Here is a 26027-nt window from a genome sequence, read left to right on the forward strand (position 1 = left end):
CCAGAGGAAAATGATGCCAAATTCCTGCTCTGCTTTAGCTGTCACATTTACATTCCAAACACAGGAAAGCGGAAGAGCAGATGGGCCAAAGGGCCAAAGGGCATCTGTCCCTCTCCTTTTGTGGAGCCTTCTTAAAAACCTCAGAGAATACTTACATTATATCTCACTGGCCACATCTAATTGCAACAGTCTAAGAAATATCTTAACAGCCAAGCCTACTTCCTAGGGTTCTGTTACTAAAGAAGAAGAGAGAAGGGATATTATAGGGCAATAAGCATTCTTTGCCACAGTATTACTTCAAAATAATTATATGTATGGAGTGTTTTCAATATGCCAGACACTGTGACACTTGATTTCTATCATTAAAGATACACGACAGTATGATGGGCAGAGTTAGTCACAAGTCTGAGAACAAGGATCCAAGCGCAATCAGGGGAGGAGGGTGCCTTACCAGAGTACACACCTCAAACTTACTTAAACTTATATTTGTTTAACCTTTCTCTTTGTAATTGTCACTTGCTTCACAGTCAGCCCCGGACAGAAAAATCAGCTTGAAGCACATTTCTCTGATGTGGGGAGGGGCAAGAAGAGGTTAAGGAATTCAGAAACTTTTTGGAGGAAAGGATGCTGTATTCTTTTCTTTTCTTTCTTTCTTTTTTTTTTAAGATTTATTTATTTTTCAGAGGACAGAGAGTGGGGCTGCAGTGGGGAGAGGCAGAGGAGAGGTAGAGAAGTCCTCAAGCAGACTCTCTTCTGAGTGCAGAGCCCTACATAAGGCCAGATCCCAGACCCACAAGATCATGACCTGAGCCAAAATCAAGAGTTGGACGCTTAACTGACTGAACCACCCAAGCACCCCAAGGAAGCTCTACTCTAGTTCTTCCTCCCTCAGATTTGAAGTTATTGGCATTTCCCAGAATCAGCTAAGCTAGGTATGGGGAATGGGGCCCCTGAAATAGAGTTACTGTAAAGGTGAGAGTGAGCCAGCTCTGACATTGAAGCAGAGAGAGAAGTGAAGGGATGGCCCATCTGGGTCTTGGGAGGCTGGATCGGGGAACCAGACCTGATCCAGCATCCAGAGGTCACCTGGAGCTTATCAAACACATTCACATCTGTCAGAGCATATTCCTTCTAGATGTAAGCATTGGGGTGCAGAAATATCAGGACCTAATCTGGAGATTTCCTTCCCCTGTGGACTGACAGCCAGGAGCTCCTGGTGGAGCAGTGAGAGCAGAGAACCTAGCCAGTAGGTTCATGCTTTCTACCCAGCTCTCAGGAGGATTCATCTGGGCAGAGGCCTTTCTTTTGCTTGCTTTTCCCTCTCTGCATCCCTGAACAAGATTTCATCTTTCACCAGTCCCAGTGACATTCCTGAGCTCTTTTGCCATTATGGTACCCAACACAGTCTTATAGCATAATTCCACTAAAGTGCAAACTTCCACGGGTTCCCATTTGTGAGGTAACTAGCCCCTGTCCCTGATTTTGACTCCAGGGCAGGGAGGAAGAAACAGGTTTCTCTGGAGAGGTTTGGCTGGTTTGGCTGGGGCCACCCTACATTGAAGATAGCATGGGGAAAATAGGAAGCCCACACCTCCCCCACTCCAAAATCGCTGTTGCTAGGGAAAGATGCCACCTGTATTAGTTTCCTATTGCTGTTACATAAAAAAGTATAACAAACTTAGTGCCTAAAGACAGCACAAACATCTTACCTCACAGTTCTGAAGTCAGAAGTCAAAAATGGGTTTTATGGGCTCAACTCAAGGTTTTGGCAGAGTTGTGTCCCTTCTGGAGGGTCACATGTAGAATGCATTTCTTTGCTTTTTAGAAGCTGCCTGCATTCCTTGGCTCAAGTCCCGTCTTCCATCTTCAAACTTAGCTTCTTTACCACGTCTGTTTTTCTGACTGTAACCCTTTCTCCTATCTCCTGATTACAGTGGGCCCCTCTTGTTAATACTACACAGAATATTCCTCCCAATGTCATGTGATTCTTAGTCACAACTGCAGAGTCCTTTTTGCCATGTAAGTGAACACTTCTGCAAGTTCTGGGCATGAGTACAAAGACATCACAAGAAGGTCATCACTCTGTCTCCTGTAACACCCTTGCACATATGGCTTCTATGAAAAGAGACTTCTTAGCTTTTCTGCTTTGGACACAGCTCACCAGAGCTGTATCTGTCTCAATGGGCAGGCCACTCTGCTGCTGTGAGCACAGAGAGGCAGGCCCTAGTTACATAGATTCTTCCCCTGGGACACTCAGAAACATCTAAGTAATGGATAGAGGTGCTGAGGTGGCTTCTTCCCTCACCGGAAAATAATACTGAAGAGAATTGTAGCACAAAAGACATGCAGAAGAGCTCTGGTTTGAAGGCATGGACATTTCACAGCAAGTCCAAGCTCACGTAAGTAAACACAAGAAGTAAGAAAGTTATTAGAATAGTTAGCAGAATTATCCATGGGTAGCTGGGTACAGAGCAGGTACACTTACTCTTCTCCCTGTCCTTCTTCCCAAGTGGACAAAGGGTAGTTGTGGTCACCTCACCGGTAGACACAGGTAGAAAGAATACTGAGTGTGGAAACTGGAGCGGATAAGCCAGACATCGCTTCAGGTAAGTGATTCCAGGAAAACCTGGAGAGCCCTCATAGATAAGCAAGCTAAGGGCATAGCCACACATTCTTCCTGGAAGAATTGTTTGAGGATATATTCTAGTAAATTAAACAGTGCCTCTAAAAATGAGGGATCGGAGGGGAGGGATTGGAGGAATAGGGTAACTGGGGGATGGACATGATGGAGGGCAAGTGACGTAATGAGCACTGGGTGTTCTATAAGACTGATGAATCAAGGACCTGTACCTCTGAAACCAATAATACATTATATGTTAATTTTTAAAACAGGAAAAAAAAGCCTCTCTGCGAGGCACCTGGCTGGTTCATTCTGTAAAGCACATGACTCTTGATCTTCAGGTCATGAATTCAAGCCTCATGTTGGGCCTACAGCTTACTTGAAATAAATAAATAAATTAAAAAAAAAAATAAAACTGCTATGCAGTTTAAAGTACAAAAATAAAATAAAATAAAAATGAGGTATATATATATATATATATATATATATATATATATATATATGAGATGTGAAAAATAGTAACACTAGAAAAACATATAAAGTCTAATTATTGGTGTATAATGAATGGGAAAAGAGCCAAAACTTTAAAACAACAAACTGAAAATTATTTCTACATAGGAGATTCTGGGACATTAGAAGGAGAGAAATCAAATCATGTTCCATTTTTATCACGTTTGAGAACATAAAAAGACACTAGATGCTACTAGAAGAATACAAATTAAATACAAATATTAAAATTAGTATAAGCACTATTAATATTGAAATTATTTATGTATATATATTAGGTATTAGAAAGATATATGATATGTATCTATAGCTATTAATAGATAGATATAGCTATCAGTCTCTATATATGTCACAAGAGAGAATCAAAATTAAGTATAGAGAGAAAAAAAAACTTTAATCCAACAAAGGTAAGAAGGAGAGAGGAAATAAGAGTGATAATTGGCAAATAAAGAGTAAGATAAATATATAGGAGAAGGAAAAATAAACATGAAATAGTTTTATCCTATGAAAAGGTAAAAGCTCTCAAAGGTGCCTAGTTGGTTTAGTCCATAGAGCGTGTGACCCTTGATCTCAGGATTGTGAGTTTGAGGCCCATGTTGGGCATGGTGTCTACTTAGAAAAACAAAAAGGCAGAAGCTCTTATATTGTGGGAGATAAAAACAAATTCTGACTCTTTGATATTAAAGAAATCATACATTGAAAAGTGACTAGAAAGAATGGGAAAGATTTATAAGGTAAACATTAATATAAAGAAGACAAATGTAGCAATATAAAAACAAAAATAATTAGGCTGTATGGCAAAAGTCTTTATTGGTAGGAAAACCACGAACCTGTAATGTACCTATCGATATACCTTCAAATACATAGCAAGCAAAACTTGACAAAATGACAAGGAGAAAATGAGAACTCCCCCAACCAGCAGGAAAGTCAACTATAAGTCAGAAACAAAAATATCAAAATGGGAATAGTTAAAACTTAAAAATTTTAATGGAATATTAAAATTCTTATTAATAAAAAGATAAAGAGACCTATACTTAACACATAAAAGTATACACTTCATTGTGAAATCCACATGCAATACTTACCCAAACTGAAGATACATTAAACCACGCTGAAAAATTTTAGAGTTCCCAAATCAGAATTCATGTAAGACCACATTCTTAACCATAATGCAGAAAATGTGGAAATGCACAACAAAAAAATAAAAAATAAAAATAAAATATATTCCTTCCATTGGAAATTTTTAATCACTCCTTTAAATTACTTTTGGGCAGGGATGCCTGAGTGGCTCGGTGGGTTAAATATCTGATTCTTGATTTCAGCTCAAGTAATGATCTTAGGGCTGTGAGATTGAGTCCCACTTTAGGCTCCATGCTGAGTGTGGAGTTTGCTTGAGATTCTCTCTCTCTCTTCCCCTGTGCCTCTCCCACTGCTCAAGCTCTCCCTGAATGAATGAATGAATGAATAAGTAAAATCTATAAATTATTCTGGAACAAAGAAGAAATAGAAACAAGGGTTCTGAATTAGCTATCTTAGGGTATTATTTTTCCTCTATCAATTAATTGTTAAAAATGAAACACATACCAGTAATGACAGTTACTAATCATTTTAAACAACATTGATAGGCTTGATTTAATCACTTATATGTGCAAACTTTACTTGTTTTCTTAGTCTTTATAAATTCTTATTTATATAAATTGGGGAAATAATTTGAGAGCAATCTACTGAACAAACCAGAATAAGGATTCACAACTTTATTGACTAACAGAAGATTTAGGTAAAAAAGGAGTATTAATGTTGTCCAAACGAACTATCTAGAAACTAAGCCATAAAGTAGAGACCTAATGGTCAAGTAATGTTGACAAAAGGGTGTGCAGTAAATATAATGTAACCTAAGGTCCATCCGTCTTTGAAGTTGATCCTTTGATTTTATTCTCCCTTTTCAGTACATTTTCCCTAATCCTGTTGCTCTTGATGAGAGCAGTTACTCTTCAGAGCTAGCGTTCCTTGCACATATAATATCCAAAATAAGTGACTTTTCCCTCTACTGACAAGTGGCACGACTTACAACTGTCTGATGAACACTTATATTTAGGGAGGACTGAATACATACCAGTGTCCTCTTGTAGAGTGGTCTCTATTCCAAGAACCAACCAAGGACTTCAATGATTAAAAATGCCTAGTAATACCTTTGGGTTTTTAAATCGGGAAGATGCTGAGCTATATGGGAGCAAACCAAACTATAGAGAAGAGATCAAGCTCTTCTGTGTAGTAACTGATAAGAGTAATCAATGTATTGAAACAAACAATAATTGGTGTCTCCACAACAGACTTTAAAGACTTTATTTCTGTATTTTTCTTGAGGGAGGGAGAGAGAGAGAGAGAGAGAGAGCGTGCACACAGGAGTGGTGGGAGGGACAGAGGAAGAGGATTCCCCGCAGAGCAAAGAAACTGGCAAGGGGCTTGATCCCAGAACCCTGGGATCACGATCCCAGCCAAAGGCAGATGCTCAACCAACTGAGCCACCCAGGTCTCCTACACATCAGGCTTTTAACAATCCCTAGATAACTGCTGGGTGAATGGAATGAGAAAGTATACTAGTATACAAGAATAGACCCAACAATATTCGAGTATAAGTTCAATATTTCTGTCTACAAAGCAAAATCTTCACTAGGTGCTCAAGTGATAACATCTATACAGAAATTATGACTTTTTGAATCTTATATTTGTGTAACATAAAAGAAATACCATGTGGAGAGATTTCATTGCCTCCAAGTTAAAAGCCCTGTGGACTAGAGAAACATGCAGACTGGCATAAGAAAGCATAGACAACCATGAGCTCTGATCTGGCTGTAGGACTGGATGCAGGGTGGGAGAGGGGCGGGGATCCGGGTAGAGGGCAGGGCCAGTGGGGGTCCCCTAGGGACTGTGGGAATTTGGGGGCAGGGTTGCGGCTCACAATGCATGTGTTGGAGCCCTCAATATTTAGCTATCCTTAGGGGTTATCTGACATAACACTTGGGCTCAACCAAAAGACATTCCGAACCAGGTACAGACAACCAGTGACATGATGAAACACATTCAGATAAACTGGGAAGTAATGTTTTATGAGTCATGATATGCTAAATATGTATGTCATACCAGAAGCAGACTTGGTAAAAGCAAGATAATTAATAAGAGATTTAAAAAAAGTATGCCTCAGTTCTCAGGTATGACATCACAGACCCATGGTATGCAAAGATGTAAGTTCTGCTTGGAAGTTTTACATCCACAGAAGTACCAGTTTTCTATTTTTCTTCTAGCCAGATGTCAATCTTTAACTTATGCCAGTGATTCACATCATCCTTCTTTACAGTGCTAATCCTACAGGAGATTTCACTGGCTTGGTTTGGGAAGCCTAGTTGCTGTCACTGCAGCTTCTGAAAAATCTCTGCCTTGGTCTTTAGCCTAAGGGGCTATGGGTGCCTTGTTGTACAGCTACTTTTTGGGACAATGCAAGGCAGTTCTTACATTGGTTCCAAGAACAATGAATGTGCATTTAATGAAAGCAATTGATGTCATGATCAATACCACTTTGAAGGCCAGAGCCTGTGAGGCTATAGAAAGTATCTCCTTATTAGCTGAAGGAAAACAGAGTACCTCAAGAGAATTGATGTTTGGATTAAGACTTATGAGAGCCAGAAATAACATCATTGGGTCCACTAGCTTAAATTTTGGATTATCTTTATCAGTTCAAAGCCAAAATAAAACAGTGTTATCTAATGCTGTATAATAAGTAAATGCAATAAAAAGAAGCCCAAAAGGTATTCATTAAACATGCCTAACAGCAGGGTAAACACATTATCCAATTAGGAACCAGGTTAGAACTCATAATTGGTGATATCTAAGCAGCTGGGTGAAGGCACTCGTGCGTGACAGCCCCACCTCTGTATGTCATTATTTCCTGGTTTGACCTTGCAGCTGAGTCAGACAACTATCTCCACTTTGTCTTGGGTAATGGCCAGATACAAGGATTTATCATGCCCTAAATAGGCACCCATTGATTTCCAATCAGGAAGTATGGAAAGGTATGACACAAGGCAGTGCTCTCTACCTTGCATGAATTAAAGAAATTTCATTTCCCTCTCACCATTTTGATTTTCCATTCTTACTTTGCTTTCCCCCTGAACATTTCATCTCCTTTCACTCTTTTTCTTTAAAGAGTTTATTTATTTATTTGAAGAGAGTGCAAGAGTAGGGGCAGAGAGAAGCAGGCTCTCCGCTGAGCAGGGAGCCCGATGCAGACCCTGGATGGTGACATGAGCCTAAGGCAGATGCTTAACAGACTGAGACACCCAGGTGCCCCTCCTTTCACTCTTTTAACAAATGTTGCCTGCCTTCTTTTGTGTCAACACTCTTCCAGATATTGGACTATAGTAGTAATTAAAGCACACAGAAATCATTGCCCAAAATGTTAAAAAATTTTTGAAGAAAATATAAAAGATGTGTTATCTATATCTATAAATAAAGATATACCTTTATGACATTGGGATAGGATAGATTCATTTAATCAAGAGGCAAATAGCACAACATATGTTTTAAAGGCCTGAAAAATTTGGCCACATTAAAATTAAAGTCAAATATATTAAATAGTCTAATAGTTCTATTTCTTTAGCAAACCCTGATATAGATGTTATAGGATTTCTTTTCGTTCAGTGCCCACAGTTCTTGGACACTGCTTTGGAGAATGAAGAGATAGACCAAACAGAGAGGCGGGCAGCAAAGAGAGGTTTGATTGATAATGAAGTGATAGTACAAATCTCCTGAAGAGGGAGGGAACAAGAGAGGGTTGCCACCAGAGTTTCCAAGTCTAGGGATTATTATGGGCTTGTTGGCATGCTGTTTTAATCTGATTAACTTGTGTCTGTCATCCAATCGGGCTTTCGTCATCTGTCTGTTATGTGGGAAAGAGTGGGGGGGGGGGTGTCTCCTTCCAGGGTCGTATAAAATCCTTTTAAGGGTGGTTTCCTTAGAACAGGGCGACCCCTTGTCCCTACCTGCCTTTCTTCCCACTATTCTTCATCACAGATGTACCACAGTTTGTTTATTCATTCACTCATTGAAGTATATCTTGATTGTTTCCAGTTTTTTACAATTATGAATAAAGCTTCTATAAATATTTGTTTGCAGGTTTCTGTGTATACATAAATTTTCAGCTCATTTGGGAAAACACCTGGGAGCATGGCTATTGGATTGTGTGGTAGCTTATCTGTTGTAATCAATTGCCAAATGGTTTTCCAGAATGACTATACCATGTTGCATTCCCACCAGCAATTATTGAGAGTTCCTGTTACTCTACATCACTGTCAGCATTTGGTGTTGTCAGTAGGAGCCAGTTTTTAATAGTGCCATAATGTGTGACAACAATATTTTAAAACTAGAATCTTCTGGTGAACAGATGGGATTTCGTATTTGTCTGTCTTTGTGGTGTTTGGGAACAAGACTGATCCTTTTGGATTAAGTGGGTCCTTTGGGTTCTTATGTCTTCTTGATGAGAAGAGCTTACAAGAGTGTATTAGATGTCCTAATTTAGACAGGTGGGTACTTAAGCGATTAGTTGGAGACAGAAAAGTGCCATTGGCATAATTGTACCTTAAGCAAGGGAAAGCAGTGGCATTTACTTGGAAATATACTGTATCTAATCTCCGTAAAATCTTCTTTAAGAGTCTAACTAAAACCTGAAGGCTTAGTCAGATGACTGCCAAGTGAAACCATGGTTATCTTTCTTTTGCCTTCTGGCTCTCCACTACCCACCTTTCTCTACCACTGTGGGACAGAAAGAAGTATAAATGTTTTATGTGACTCCAATTCTTAGCTGCTTATGACTATTTGTACATACAGGTTCATCTGAGACCTTGGTGATTTTGCTTAATATTTTACAAGAATTTTAAACTGGGATTTTAAACTCCTTTTTCCACTTATTCAAAAGAACAACAGGAGAAAATTACCTTTGCAATGTTCTGTACTTTCAGATAAATAACATTTCCAACAAATTGAGTAAATTAATGATGACATTTAAATTTCAAGCTAAGAATAGTCAGATTTGGGTGGTGGGGTAATGGGTATGCAGTGTTTCTTCATGGTTCTTGACATTTCTGCATATAAGCTGTGTCTCTCCATGTACACTTGCCTAGGGATTCAGTAGGCAAGCAATAATAGTAATAAAACAGTGTGTTCCTGGTTCACATTTCACCCTGTGAATTATGGGTTTTCCTGTTCCATTCTGCAACACCGTGAACCTCAGCTCTACACACACACCTCAGATTCCTCCCATGTCTACCAGTTCCATGTTCTAGGCACTAAATGGAACCATAGGAAGAACCATTGATTATGTACCTGGAAATGAAAATAGAACATGTCCCAGGCAACGATTTACAAAAGTCCCAAGGGATGGGGGCACTGTTGTCATTTGCCTTTAGCTCTTGTCCTGCTCCTATTTGGTCTTGCAAATATTTGTTTTTCATTTTGTCCCCTATGGAGGAGTTTAAATTAGTCTGGTTCTCTGCCTGGGACCAAAAAGTCCAAAGATCTGTAGTCCCAAATTCTTAGGAGAGCTAATGATTTAAGTTCCAGTCTGGGTCCTAAGGCAAGAAAAGACTGATGATGTTCCAGCTTGAAGACCTCAGACAAACTGACTGAGTTCTCTGTGGCTCAGTCTTCTGTTCTATTCTGGCATTCAGTGGATTAGATGAGGCCTGCCCACATTGGGGAAGGCCATCTGCTTTCTCAATCTGTTGATTCAAATGTTATTCTTATCCAGAAGCACTCTCACTGACATACCCAGAATAATATTTAATCTAACATCTGTCCACTATCCCTTCTCCAGCCTCCCTCCACAGCCCAGTCAAATTAACACAGAAAATTAACCATCACAACATCCATACAATGGAATATCATTCAGAAATATAGAGGCAGGAGCTATCAGGTCATGCAAAGACACAGAGGAATCTTAAATGTATATCGTAAGTGAAAGAAGCCAATCTTAAAAGGCTACAAGCTATATTATTCCAACTCGATGACATTCTGGAAAAGGCAAAGATGTAGAGACAATAAAAAGGTCATGGTTGGGGGACGCCTGGGTGGCTCAGTTGGTTGGACGACTGCCTTTGGCTCAGGTCATGATCCTGGAGTCCCGGGATGGAGTCCCGCATCGGACTCTCAGCTCCACGGGGAGTCTGCTTCTCTCTCTGACCTTCTCCTCATTCATGCTCTCTCTCACTGTCTCTCTCTCAAGTAAATAAATAAAATCTTTAAAAAAAAAAAGTCATGGTTGGAAGAGATTTGGCAAGGAGGAAGTAAAGAATGAATTGGTGGAGCCATGAAATTATTCTATATGATGTTGTAATGGTGACTATATGACATTATGCATCCATCAAAACTCATAGAACTATACACACAAGGGGTGAATCCCAATGTAAACCACGGACTTTAGCTAATAATAATGTACCAATATTGGTTTATCAATTTTTTTATAACAAATATACCACATCAATGCAAAATAATAATAGGGGAAACTCAGAGGGCATATAGGTGAACTCTTTGCTTTCTGTGCATTTTTTGGGGTAAACCTGAACCTGTCTTAAAAATTGAAATCTATTAGTTAAAAAGCAAACAAACAAGCAAACAAACTTTGTTCCATAGAGCCAGATGGATCTCCACTATGATGTTGCTACTCATCTGAATCCCTGTGCAGGGTGCAAGGTGTCTTAGACTTAATATTTTATTTCATGGCTTTAAAATTTTTTATATTCACACACTTAGTTATTTTTGCCAAAGCCTGGCTGCCTTATGTGGAGGCCTGGTTTCAGAGGCCCTTTCTGCCTCAGTCAGTATATTCTACCAGAGTCAGCTCTTGACCCAAAATACCCATTTGGATCAGAGTTCCCAGTATGGAGTCTCCCATCTCTCATGGTGAGTTTTTATTTCCCATTAGCTGACATAGATGAATTTAAATCTCATCACAGTAGCTTCTACAAAAATAAGAAAAATCAATCCATCTTCAAGGAATAAAGAATTCAACAGATCTAGACTCAGAGATGATCAAGATGTAGGAATTGACAGGGAATCCAAAAGAATTATGATTAAAATGTTAAAATATCTAATGGAACAAATAGACAATGGGCATTAACAGACAGTTATATTAGAAAGATGAAAACTATAAGACAGTCAAATGGAAATGCTAGAAATTAAAAAAAAAAACCATGAGATCAGAGATCAAGAATTTCTTCAATAAGCTTATTAACAGCTTAGAAACTGCAGAAGAAAGAATCAGTGTAGTTGAAAAATAAGTCAGCTGAAATCATACAACTGAAACACAAAGAGGAAGAAGGAGAAACAGGAAAAGGAGGAGGAGAGGAAGGGAACAACTTTGGGTTAATGAACTAACACATATGTAATTGGAATCCCAGAAGAACAGAGTGAAAGAGAGGTAAAAGAATATTTGAAGAGACAATGCTTGAAAATTTTCCAAAGTCTGAAAGAATACAAGCCACAATTTGTTAAAGAAAAATCAAACGAACGAACAAACAAACAAACAAAACACATTAAGAACATCATTGTCAAACTGCTAAGAACCAAAGTTAAAGAAATAGTTTTTTTAGTTTCTTTTTTTATTTTTATTTTTAAAAAAGATTTTCTTTATTTCTTTGAGAGAGAGTGAGAGAGCATGAGAGGGGAGAAGGTCAGAGGGAGAAGCAGACTCTCCATGGAGCTGGAAGCCTGATGCAGGACTCCATCCCAGGACTCTGGGATCATGACCTGAACTGAAAGCAGATGCTTAACCAACTGAGCCATCCAGGAGCCCTCTATTTTTTTTTTTTTAAATTAACATATAATGTGTTATTTGTCTCAGAGAAAAGTTAAAGAAATCTTAAAAACAATCAAGGGAGGGGTGTGCCTGGGTGGCTCAGTGGGCTAAGCCTTTGCCATTGGCTCAGATCACGATCTCAGGGTCCTGGGATCAAGCCCCACATTGGGCTCTCTCCTCAGTGGGGAGCCTGGTTCTTTCTCTCTCTCTCTGCCTGCTGCTCTATCTACTTGTGATCTCTCTCTGTCAAATAAATAAATAAAATTAAAAAAAAAAAACAATCAGGGGAGGAAAATCATTATATATAAATCCAGTACCATAGCCTGGCAAAACACCCATTTGGTCAGTATGAGTCAACTGGAAGTTGTGACTGGCTACCTGACCCACTGCTGGGTTTCTCTTCTTTGTCCACATGCTTGAAAACAGGAAAACTCAAATGGATTTATCCTAGGATCCCCGGGTTATGAGCTTCTCCAGCGTCCTGCTGTCACCGGTTAGACCCCAAGACCTGACCTTTACTGCCCACTTGCTTGTACTCACTAACCTTTGCCCCACACTTTTTCTTAAGCTCTTCTTTCCAGCTTATCTCTAACACCACCCCTCAGGTGATAGCAACTGCCCTGACAAGACCTCCAGCCAGCCCAGACCACCCAGACCAGTTTGAGCTAAATCCCTGACTTGTGCCTCCAGAGAGGCCCTGGAGTGACCTTTGGAATGACTGACAATTACCTTTACCTCATGATAATACTAAAATCTCCACCCAAGGAGGAGCACCAGGCCTCATTTGCATAATATAATGTATATACAGGTATACTTCCTTGAAGGCACATGCATGACTTCTGCTCACCTCTACATATGTTGACAAGACTTCTCTATCTAAATACGCATCCTAGGGGCCCCTGGGTGGCTCAGTCGGTTAAGCTTCTGATTCTTGGTTTCAGCTCAGGTCATGAACTTGGGATCATGGGATCAATTTCCACATGGGGCTCGTGCTGAGCATGGAAACTGCTTAGGATTCTCTCTCCTGTTCCCTCTGCTCCTCTATCCCTGGCTCTTGCACACGCAGACTTGTATGTGCTCTCTCTCAAAAAAAAAATTAATTAGTTAAACAAAAATAAATATTTATCCTAAACCTGAACAAAAGAAATCCATTTACCCAAATTCCAAAGAGTCACACAGTCACACCTTTGGAAGTTATTCCCCGTGATGATCTTACTTGTTGCAAATAACTTTTCCTTTGTGTGACAGCTCACCTGGTATAGTTTCTGTGACTCACCAAAAGACTGAACTCACCTTGTTTTGGTTACATTGCCCCTTTGTGGTCTTATTGTTTTCTTTTGTAAATCCCAGGGCCTTGGCTTTTAACATCAAAATGGAGGCTTCCTCAAATCCAGGTTTTGTTGGCTTCAAAATGTGTGTGTGTGGGGGGAGACTGGCTCTGTTTCTATGGGCTGGATTTATATAGTACTTTCTAGGACGCTAGTGATTCCATCAGTGAGTTACAGGTGCTTCCTCAGGTTTCCTTCACTGCAGAGGAAGCGTCTGTGTACATGGTTGTCCACTAGAGAGCGATATGAGCATTAACTTTTTTAAACGTGAAACTGGGCCAGATCTCTAGTATAAATGTATTTGTACACCAGAGAAAAAAAATAATGAACTCTTAAACAACCAATGTTTAAATTATTTTCATATTACTTTCTGGTTTGTGCAATGGTTGCAACATGTTTAATATTTTCTAAAAATGCACATTAGTAGAAAAATCAAGCAAATGTAAGAGAAAAGTATTGCTAGAGACATGCTAGAATGATAAAAGGGTCAAAATCAAGAAATTATAATAATTATGAATCTCTATGCAGCTAACAATAGAGTTGTAAAATACATGAAGCGAAACTGACAGAATTTAAGGGAGAAATAGGCAATTCAGCAGTAATAGAGGCTTCAGTACTTAACTTCCAATAATAAATAGATAAGAGGCCAAAAGGGAATTAGAAGATATGAACATTATAGACAAACTAGAGTCAATAGATGTGTAAAGAACACCCACACAACAACAGCAGACAAAATCTTAAATATATGTGGAACATTGTCTAGACAGATATACGTCAGACCACAAAATAAGTCTTAATAAATTTAAAAGATTGATATCATGCAACATATATTCTCTAATAATGATGGAATGAAATTAGAATTCAATAACTGAAAGAAATTTGGGGACTTTGCAAATGTGTACAAATTAAATAATACACTTCTAAATAACCAATGGATCAAAGAAAAAAAACACAAAGGAAAGCAGAAAATACTTTGAGATGACTGAAATTAAAAAGCAATATGCCAAGGGGTGCCTGGGTGGCTCAGTGGTTTAAAGCCTCTGCCTTCGGCTCAGGTCATGGGTCCTGGGATCAAGCCCCGCATGGGGCTCTCTGCTTAGCAGGGAGCCTGCTTCCTCCTCTCTCTCCCTGCCTACTTGTGATCTCTGTCTGTCAAATAAATAAATAAACTCTTTTAAAAAATGCCAAAAATTAACGCACTAAAAGTAGTGCTTAGAAACTTTTAACTTTCTATTTTTTAAAAAAGGAAGATCTTGGGGCGCCTGGGTGTCTTAGTGGGTTAAAGCCTCTGCTTTCTGCTCAGGTCATGGTCTCAGGGTCCTGGGATCCAGCCCCACCTCGGGCTGTCTGCTCAGCAGGGAGCCTGCTTCCTCCTCTCTCTCTGCCTGCCTCTCTGCCTACTTGTGATCTCTGTCTGTCAAATAAATAAATAAAATCTTTTTTTAAAAAAGGGAGATCTCAAATTAATAACCTAAACTTCCACCTTAAGAACATAGAAAAGTAAGAGCAATATAAACATAAAGCAAGCAGCAGGAAAAACATAATAAAAATCAGAGCAGAAATACATCAAATAGAGAATGGAAAAATAATACATACAATCAACAAAACCAAAAGTCAGTTCTTTGAAAAGATTAATGAAATTGACCAAAAAAAGGAAGACTCAAATTTCTAAAATGAAGAATACACAAGGGGTATTACTACCAATATTACAGAAATAAAAAGGAGGAAAGAAAATAAGGGCATGCTAAGTAAGAGCAATTATACACAAACAAATTCGATAACCCAGATGAAATGGATGCATTCCAGAAAAACACAGATTATCAAAAGCAACTCAAGAAGGAATAAAAAAATCTAAATAGATCCATAACAAGAAAAAAGAATAACATTAAAAATTTTTTGAATTCCTACAATGAAAATTCCAAAACCAAACATCTTCACTGGTAAATTCTACCAAACATTTGAAGAAGAAATAATACAAACTTTTCACAAATTCTCCATAAATTAGAAGAGGAGGGGTCATTTTCCCAATACTGGATTCATCCTAGAATCCAGTATTGTCTCATCCTAACATTGGCTAAAGATATTACAGGTAAAATAAACTGCAGACCAGCATTCTTTAAATATATAGACACAAAAGTCCTTAACAAAATACTAGCAAACTGAATACAACAACATATAAAAAAGATTATATACACCATTAACAAATGTGATTTATCCTAGGAATGCAAGGATGGTTCAACATGAAAATTAATCAATGAAATATAAAATATTAATGCAATAAGGACAAAAATGACATGATTGTCTCAATAGATGCAGAAAAAGTATTTAACAAAAGTCTAACACACCTTCATGATAAAATCACTTCAAAAACCCTAGAAATAAGACACTGTCTCAGTACAATAAAAAGTATGTATGGAAAACCACACCTAATGTCATACTTAATGGTGAAAGGCTAAAAGCTTTTCCTCAAAGATAAAGAACAAGACAAAGACATCTGCTCTTGCCATTTCTATTCAATGCTGTATAGGAAATTGTATGCAAGGTACTTGGGCAAGAAAAAGAAATAAGAGACAGACATATGTGAAAAGAAAACTACCTCTATTTTTAGAAGACATGATATTCTATATTGAAAATCCAAAAAAAATCCATAAAAATTTTCTTAAAGCTAATAATCTCAGCAAAGTTATAGAATACAAAATCGACATCCTCAAATTACTTTATTTCTATACACTAGCAATGAATAATCTGTAAATGAAATTAAGAAACAACCTCTTGTACAACAGCACCAATAAGAATAAAATAACAAGAATAAATTTAACAACAACAAAAACGTATGAAATTTCTATACTAAACTGTAAAACATCATCAAAAGAAATTAAGGACCTAAGTAAATGGGAAAACATCCTGTGCTCATGGACCAAAAGACTTAATATTGTTAAGATGATAATACTCTCTAAATTGATCTACAGAGTGAATGCAATCCCTATCAAAATCCCAGTTACACTTTTTTTGGGCAGAAATTTATAACCTGATTCTAAAATTCATATGGAAATGTAAGAGATCCAAAATATCCCAAACAAATATGAACAAAGGATTTGAATTCTCCAAGGAAGATTTCTAAAGGCCAATGATCACATAAAACAATGCTCAACATTATTTGTTACTAAGGAAATGCAAATCAAAACCATAATGAGGTATTACTTCACACCCAATAGGATGGCTATACTTAAAAAAGACAGACTAATAGTAAGTGCTGACCAGGATATGGAAAAATTGGAATTCTCAGACATTCCTGTTGGGAATGTAGAATGGTGCAGCCATTTTGGAAACCAGTTTGGTAGTTCAAAAAGTTAAATATGGAGGTACCATATGACCGAGCAAATCCAATCTTAGCTATATACACAGGAAATTTCAAACATAAATTCACACAAAAACTTGAATATGAATGTTCATAGTATTACTATTCATAGCAAGTAAAAAGTGGGGAAAACAGTGGAAAAAGTCTCAGCTCCTGTCTTCTCTACCTCTGTATCGTCAGTACTTAATTAGTGCCTTGCACAAAATAGGTGCTGAGTTACTATGAATGAATGCATGAAATAATATTTTGTAAATGATCTGTTCATCTTTCCCTCGTTGCCTAATAGCATCTTCTACATACTGAGTGTTTGAAACATGTTTGATGAATTAATTTTACATCTGAATAGGTAGGTGGCATGCTTACTCTTTCCTAAATGTGTACTCTGGCACGTTCTGATGGCAATGAACTTCTTCTGAGGTTCTGAGCTGTAGGGAAGGAATGCTGAGCTTCAATTCAGAAGAATCTGGGGTTGTCCTGGATTTACCACTTAATAATTACAACACACATTTTGGAGCTCAGATTGTGCCAAGCTCTGGGCTAAACATTATATGTACATTGCCTTATTTCACTTCGATATCGATATTATGAGTCATGCACTATAACCATCGCTATTTTACAGATAAGAAAGCAAAGTCTTAGAGAGGAGAGCACCTTGTTCAAAGGTATATACTTAGTCAGAGGCAGTCAGAATGCAAACCTAGATTTAATTCGAGCTTCCACTCCAATATTTGAACTATTTCAAGCTATGCACCATTAACCACTAAACCCCCACCCCTTCTACTTCCTCATCTTCTTTTTTTTTTTAATATTTTATTGATTTATTTGACAGAGAGAGAGAGCACAAGCAGAGGGAGAAGTAGGCTCCTGGCTGAGCAAGGGAGCCTGATGAGAGGTTCGACCCTGGGATCATGACCTGAGCTGAAGGCAGATGCTTAATGACTGCACTACCCAGGTGCCCCTCTCATCTTCATTTTTAATGATTTATTTATTTATTTTAGAGAGAAAGAGAGAGAGCAAGCATGTGAACATGCTTCCTTGGTGAGAAGGGCAGAGTGAGAGGGAGAGAGAGAATCTCAAGCAGATTCTCCATTGAGCACAGAGCCCAACACAGGGTTCAATCTCATGACTCTGAGATCATGATGTGAGCTGAAATTAGGAGGCAGATGCTTAACCAACTGAGCTATCCAGATGTCCCTATCCTCATCTTTATTTTTAATATATTTTTAAAAGATTTTATTTATTTATTTGACAGACAGAGATCACAAGTAGGCAGAGCGGCAGGCAGGGGGTGGGGGAAGCAGGTTCCCTGCCAAGCAGAGAGCCTGATGCGGGGCTCAATCCCAGGACCCTGAGATCATGACCTGAGCTGAAAGCAGAGGATTTAACCCACTGAGTCACCCAGGCGCCCCAATATTTTTATTTGAGAAAGAGAGAGTGAGCACAGGAGAAAGGTGGAGGGGAGAGGCAGAGGAAAATCCAGGGGCCCAGGTGACACTTTTCTCATCTTCAAAATAGTTAAAATACTTGCCATGACCAACTGAGCTGATTATTCAAGTAGGAAAGTATATGTCAGAAGCTTTTAAAAAGTAAAAACTTTAAAACTAATGTGAAAACATCGTGAATCTCTGAGACAGGACTTAACACCTTTTATTCTCTAGTCTTGTGAAACTGTATTTGTTCAATGGATACATGTGTATGTATTAAACATTTGCAACCTCAACACCATGTGTTTAAGGTTCAAAACCATATTTGAGAATCAGATACTCTATATCTGCCATAACATAATTGGGATTTTTATTTTCTAAAAAGAGAATAGATGATGTGGGTCAAATGTGAACAGGTATGTTTCCTAAATGCTTATTGTAAAAGCCCCAAATTAATCGTAAAAAATTTCACCACCTCATTCCATTTTTATCTCCCACTGATGCCCTGAATTAGGAAACTGATGTGCATTTTTAGTCCATGGATGGAGTCCAGCAATGCTCTTGAAACAAATGCAAAGCATTGCATTAATTGAAGCAATCTTGTCTGACTTGTAAATTCTGGAAAACAACTTATTGAACTCAACTGTTTGGCCACATTAGTATCTCATTTTATTTAAAGCAATCGTAGTGATGTGTAAGTTCTATGTAAATGATGTTTACTGCACTTAAATGTGTCATCAGTCTACAGAAGCTGGTAGTTCTAGTTGTTCTTTATTGCTTTCTGCTTGTCTGCTTGTTTTGTATACATCTGTTCATGGTGATGGAGCCTTGGACTCAGGCCCTCCTTTCTCTGAGGTTCAGAACAAGGGTTTCCTGCACATCAGTGAGCATGTAGTCTATGCTACTCTCTAAAAGAGGAAATTGACAGGCAATGGGAGGATTAGAGCATTTAGATAAAACTCAATTATCCTGCTGGGCCTTCTGGCAAGGAGAACATCCTTCTTTGTGGATCGGGGTACTTACTCTTTCCCCCACTGCAGTGGAAGCCCCACAGGGTCAGGGTTCATGGCTGTCTCATTTACCACTGTGTCCCCAGTATTGCTGCAGTGCCCAACACAAGGAGTAGGTGCTCAGTGTGAGTATGGGTGTGTATGGGTGTATATGTGTGTGTGTGTGAGAGTGAGTGTCTGATTGTGGAGAGAGAGAAGGGGAGCAAGAGAAAACAAATTTCACATTTTGACACGTAGTGGAGAATAAACAAGCGAGAAAAGGACCTTCCACCTCAGCTAGCATTTATTTAACACCTGATACTCTCTGAGCACCCTGAGATGTCCTAAAATCCATGCATGAAGATTTACACCCTTGTCTCACCAGGAAATCCTTTACGTACTTCCATGAAGCCTACTAATAGTTTTGACAACTGTAATAAGCATCTATCCACAATCCCACTTATCAGATTAGAAGCATATTAGGAGTGTAATGGATCCCTATGCGGACATGTGACAGCAGTAAGAAGTGACATCCTCAAAAGGAACACATAAACCATATATTACAAGAAAAAAATAGGAACATTGATATTCAAGTCATTGCTTTCCTTCAGCCGGCTGAAGGAAACTGTGTGTGAGTTTCCTGGGCTTTTGTTGTACAGAAGATGAATAGTAAGTGAAGACGTTAAAGGGATAGATCAGGGTAAGGAAAATAGAGATAAATACTAACCAGGCTGTATTTGAAAGTAGTCTGTAGGGTTCTGACACAAAAACCTAAGGAAGTTTTCCCAGGGTTACAAACGTATTTCTCTTGTACCATTTGAAAATTTTTAATTTTGACGTAATTATGGATTCACAGGAGGTTGCAAGATGATATTTAGAGATCCCACGTCCCCTTTCCTTTAGGTGTTTTGTTTGTTTTCATTTGTTTGTTTGAGAGGTGACTCTAAAGGGTTAAATTGTTCAGATATTAGTTTGGTGCTTTCTCTAACTGTGATATCCGGTATGTAAAATTTAGCCTGCAGAGTCATAGAGAAAAACAGTAATTCAAAAAAAGCACATCAGGGGCGCCTGGGTGGCTCAGTGGTTTGGGCTGCTGCCTTTGGCTCGGGTCATGATCTCAGGGTCCTGGGATCGAGCCCCGCATCGGGCTCCCTGCTCCGCAGGAAGCCTGCTTCCCTCTCTCTCTCTCTCTCTGCCTGCCTCTCTGCCTACTTGTGATCTCCGTCTTTCAAATAAATAAATAAAATCTTTAAAAAAAACAAAACAAAACAAAACACATCATTCTAAATATATATAATGTGTACAAAACCCTAAAAAAAACCGTTTATTGAGAAATCTATGTATTGCCATACAATGATATTAATAATTATATAAATCACAAAACACATAAAGATTTGTGGTCTCTGCTTAAGGAGGCAAAAAAAACACGAGATTATTCTATGAATTCTATGGCCCAAATCCAGGAACAAACCAAATGTCTATCGGTAGGGAATCAGTTAACTGATTTAGTCAATGGGAGATTATACACATATTAAATGTGAAGAGACATATACATACATAAAGAATCTCTCTCACACACACAGGAAATGTCCATAATGTGGCATTTATTTTTTAATGTTATAAAACAAAAAAAAAGTATCCAATATAACCCATCTCTGTGTGTTTATGTGAGACTCACCAACTATATCCATATTGTCAAATCCAAGTTTCTTTGTTATCTTTCTTGACCTCAAAGTAGCATGTGATGCAGTTCATTCTCAACTTCAAGTGCATTCTCCTCTTGCTTCTTATGGCACCACATTTTCTTGGGTTTCTTCTTGGTTCTTCCTTACCTATCTTCTCTTTTCCTGCTCTCTGACTGACCTCAATAATTGGAGTACTTTGTGGCCTGGTGTTGGACTTATTTTCTTCCTTGGTGATCTTACAAGGTCTTTTGGCTTTCAATACCATCCAAAAACTGAAGACTCGAGATTTCTATTTCCAATCTGATTTTTCTTGCCAGCTTCAGACTCTTTTATGTTCCAGGTCAACTTGACAACACACAGCAATCTACAGACTAAAGCTTGTATTTTGACCTGTTGCCTTCCAAAATCTGTCTCTACTAACTCTAAAGCATCACTGTATCTGAATTAGTTCTTGTCTTTATACCTTAACCAAATTGCCCCTTAGTGCCTCTGCTCTGATCTATCTTACTTTCATTCTGGTTCTTAGACACACTAAGCTCATGCTTGACTCGGGACCTTTGCATGTGGTGTTCCCTCTCCTTAGAATTCTCTTCCTTCTGATTTTCACTTGATTAATCATTTCTTGTCATTCAGATCTTCAATGTCGCCTCCTCAGGGAGCTCTTCCCTGAATACCATATCTAAAGTTGCTCTCATCCCCAGTACTCTCTACACCACATTTTGTTTTATTCATAACACACTCTAATATCTCTCTATTGAAATAGTCTCCATTATAGTAGGAAATCCATCCATTTTGTTAACACCCATAACCAGAATACTTTTGAAGATTTCTTGGCACAGAATAGATGCTCAAGTAATGTATATGAGTACACTGAAATTAAATTCAGAAAGATACATACCATATAGTTAACAGTTATTGCTTCTGAGTGAAGAGTAGTAGTGGAGGTTAATTATAAATTGACTTTCACTTTCTACCAAGATACGTTTCACTTTGTCCTAAATGATTTGAAAGGACATTGTGTTACTTTAACAATTAGAAAAATTAATAAACATTTTCAATTAGCAAAAATGGTTGATAAAATTGTGATGCTTAAAATAAACACTTTAATTGGAAGATCAACTTACATGGGATACTTTCTTAAGAGTGTTAGGTAAGTAGTGTGTTACTATATATAGTAAAATATCTATGATTTTGTAAAAGCTCTGAAACATGAAGCAGCAGAAACTTTTCACCCAGTTCTCTTTCCTTTGAACTTGACCGCCATATCTCTTGTTAATCATTTAAATTGATTTCTTCTTCAAAAGGTAACAAGATCCAGCCACTAGCTTGACAATAACATATGCTTATTTTTCTTCAGATTATTATATTTTACATTGCTATTTGATATGTTCACCTTGAACATTTTATGTTTTGTCCTTTTCATAAGCATGAAACTAAACTTGCAAAATTAGCTGTTGTTACCAGATCTGAATGTTAAGTCAGCATCTGTTTGAGAGACCTTCAACTTATCAAGTATTGCAGGTCTCTGATTGTTTTGGAACCTCTTCTGATACCTGTGGACTTAGTTCAAGGCCAGTTATTTATTTTTTTTTTTCTAATAGGATGAACAAATGGTTAATTGTTTGCTTTGGTCACTCAAATGTAGGATCTTACCTTATATAAGTCTAGCTGGAGTCTCTATTCAGTGACATCCTTACCTTTCTAATCACAGACTCTCCTCCTCAGAAGTTTTGCATTAGATTTGCAAAATGATGACCATATCTTTGATCTGGGGGATTGTTGTAGCAGTGTGCTGTTGTTTATGGCTTATTCTTGGAATGAGGAGAAGGTAAGGAAAGTTTTATCTTTAAGCCGCATATTAGTTCATTCATTTAAAGTTCTTTTACCTTCATTGTTATATAATAAATCGGGTGTTCTGTACTTATGCTCACTAGCATTTTCTTCCTTTTATTAACCAAAAGAACTTTAAATTTAAAATATGATTTAAAAATTCGAAAAGGCATCTTATTACATCTAACAAAAGATTGAATGACCATGCTTCCCTTCTAGTATTGACATACCCATGGTCATGCAAAAATGTACAAACTTGTTAAACATAGGTGACAGAAATTTTATAAGAAAATTTTATTCTCTGTGTATGTTTCTGGGTGGATATAAAGAAGAAGTCTGGGTTAGTAAGGTTACAAGTGGTAAGTGGGATCTGCATTGGAAAAAGTTTCTTTCTAGCATGAGGATTAAATAGATGCTCTGACTAAATGCATGTTCTCTTCTCAGCTAGTTCTTGTGCACTGTATAGTCTCAGCCTAGGTTTGGACAAGAGCACAGAGCCTGCATTGGTCATTCTATTACCTTCTTATTAATGATAATCAACTATGGTAAATTGGGCAACTACTAAATTTAGATAACATCACTTCTATTTATATGTCATTTATTTATAATTGGTTCAAGAAGACAAGAAATACAAATAGGGTAATATACATAGCCATATTTATTTACCTTCTGATTGGCTCAAAGAGTATCTTGGGGAGGGTTATGTCAGTGTTCTGTTATGTCAATCTCCAAAAGATAAAATTACCCACAGCATATCTTTAGCTATGTAGAATTCTATGTGTTGTCTCTTGTTCACAAGTTGGTGTGTGTGTGTGTGGGTGCGTGTGTGTGAGTATGCATGTGCTTTAAGGTATTTTAATTCAGGCTTAATAATTTCTAGTTTTAGTTAACCTTACTTATCTTTGAACTCATAAAATGAACATAATTATTTTATGCTAAGTAGTTCTGTCAAGAGGGATATCAGTTTATGATGGAAAATTAATATTCTTTAATAAAAACACTTAAAATAGCATGAAAGACTGTGTGTCAACTATACTTCAATAAAAAAAGAAACATCAAATAGCATGAAAGAGTGTTGAATCACAGTTGGTGATCCTGTCAATATTTATCTTACCTAATTTCATTTTAAAATAAACTAATTTCTCAAATAAAATTCTTCTTATCTTTAAGAATCATCACAGAATAATAATATCTTTAAACTATGAAGATTTTGAAAACTTCAATTTTGCCATCTTCTCTGCAATTCAGTATTCTATATCTTTAAAGAAAACAATAAAATAAAACATTTTGAGAGACTCAGGCAAATGATGTTTAGGAAAAATATGAACACTGGAATGTAGCTTCATCTGTACTGAGAGGCAGAATCTTGTTAGTCTTGTTGATCCTTTAACCTCATCACTGGAAAAAGTGACTATCAATACAGTGGACATCCAATAAGTGTTTGTGGAATGCATGGATGGATGGATTTAGCAATCATTTTTACCAACATATCATGTCTCTAGGTTAATATAACCCATTATTTTAGTAGAAGAGCAGGGTCCCATCAACAAGAGAACTACCTATAACTGTAGAGTTTTGAAATTTTAAGTCAGTAGTAAAAGTTTAAATCAGGTGTAAATAAAAAAAATTCGTAATTTCCCATTCTCATCATATGTTTGTGTCTTACAGACAAATGGGTGAACCACCTCTGGAGAATGGGCTGATTCCGTACCTGGGATGTGCTCTGAAATTTGGTGCCAATCCTCTTGAGTTCCTGAGAGCAAATCAAAGGAAACATGGTCACGTTTTCACCTGCAGATTGATGGGAAATTATGTTCACTTCATCACAAATCCCTTGTCATACCAGAAGGTGTTGTGCCATGGAAAATACTTGGATTGGAAAAAGTTTCACTTCAGTACTTCTGCAAAGGTAACCAGTTTCCCATTTATACAGCATTCTGCTTGTTTTCTATTTTTTAGTATGTCAGTCTATTTAGCCTTTTGATGTTCTTAGACTTAAAAATAGAGATACTGAAGAGAGTTACCCTTCCATGGAGATTCTTAGAAATACAATGAATCCAATTAGACAGAACCTCTTGGTAATAATCATTTCAAAAGTCAACATAGGTATAGATTTGTCATTTTTTAATCACCTGGGATGAAATAAAAATGAAATATTTTACTGAGCCCGATGGTGCTGTATCAGTAAGACAGGTACAAACGCCTTAGTGTCAGCCATGTCAGTTATCTACATAACTGACATGTTAGTTATCTCCGTGTCCGTTATCTACATAATTCCCAGAGCACATGTGGTGAAAAGTGATCACTGAACAATTGTTTTACCACATTTTTGCCACACAATAGCTTAATTTTGTTAAGCAAGTGACCGGATATTTTGGCATCGCTTAGCAAAAAGCATAGAAGAGAACTGATGATTCAGACAAATACGGATTAATACCAAATTAACGTGCCAGTAGATTCAGTAGCATAAGAAAAATAAAAAATGGGCAACTTGCATGGTTGAGGGACATTTCCCTAAAGAGCTGGAATTTCAACTTGGTCTTCCAGGAAGGGTAGGATTTAGCCATTTATTTGGAAAGTGCTATGAACTTGTATGTGCAAAGGCCAATTTCCCTCCTGTCCTGTTTTTAACAAGTAGAGAATTATGAAAGTATCTAATCTGTTTTTCAGCCATTTTCTAGCACTACATCTAGTTTAATCTCTTCTTTTCACACATTTCATTTGTCATCAGGCATTTGGGCACAGAAGCATTGACCCAAGTGATGGAAATACCACTGATAATATAAATAAAACTTTCATCAAAACCCTGCAGGGCGATGGCTTGAATTCCCTCACAGAAGCCATGATGGAGAACCTCCAACTTGTCATGAGACGTCCGCTGGTATCTAAATCAAAGATGTCTGCCTGGGTGACGGAAGGGATGTATTCCTTCTGCTACCAAGTGATGTTTGAAGCTGGGTATTTAACTCTCTTTGGCAAAGATCTTACAGGGCAAGATGCACAAAAAGGACTCATTCTGAATAACCTTGACCACTTCAAGGAATTTGACAAAATCTTTCCTGCTCTGGTAGCAGGCCTCCCTATTCATGTGTTCAAGACCGCACATCATGCTAGGGAAAAGCTGGCAGAGGGCTTGAGGCATGAGAACCTCGGAAAGAGAGACCGTATCTCAGAACTGGTCAGGTTTCTGAATGACATGCTTTCCACCTTAGACGACATGGACAAGGCTAAGACACACCTTGCTCTCCTCTGGGCGTCCCAAGCAAACACCATTCCGGCGACTTTCTGGAGCTTATTTCAAATGATTAGGTAACTAGCAATTTATCCATTTATTTCTTTATTTTAATTGAAAGTAGAAAAGCTACTATTTTAACTAAAAAAAAAAAAAAAGTCACGGTATTTTATCATGCTATCGATCAAGAAGGTGACATTTACTTTATA

At 37.8% G+C, this 26027-nt stretch overlaps 1 protein-coding gene across 2 annotated transcripts in view; it reads left to right on the plus strand.

Moving 5' to 3' along the window:
- CYP7A1 (cytochrome P450 family 7 subfamily A member 1) overlaps window positions 1-26027 on the plus strand; it is a 47668-nt gene that overhangs the window by 15819 nt on the left and 5822 nt on the right. The window contains exons 2-4 of one of the 2 annotated variants that reach the window (XM_082720316.1): window positions 22468-22584; window positions 24255-24495; window positions 25318-25895. In XM_082720316.1, coding sequence (XP_082576442.1) covers window positions 22505-22584; window positions 24255-24495; window positions 25318-25895 — 899 coding nt within the window. In that variant the 5' untranslated portion in view covers window positions 22468-22504. Of the gene's footprint in view, window positions 1-22418; window positions 22585-24254; window positions 24496-25317; window positions 25896-26027 lie in introns of those variants that run through there. The other variant, XM_082720315.1, reaches the window with a different exon arrangement.

Source organism: Mustela nivalis (genome assembly GCF_964662115.1).
Source record: "Mustela nivalis genome assembly, chromosome: 2".
NCBI lineage: Eukaryota > Metazoa > Chordata > Mammalia > Carnivora > Mustelidae > Mustela > Mustela nivalis.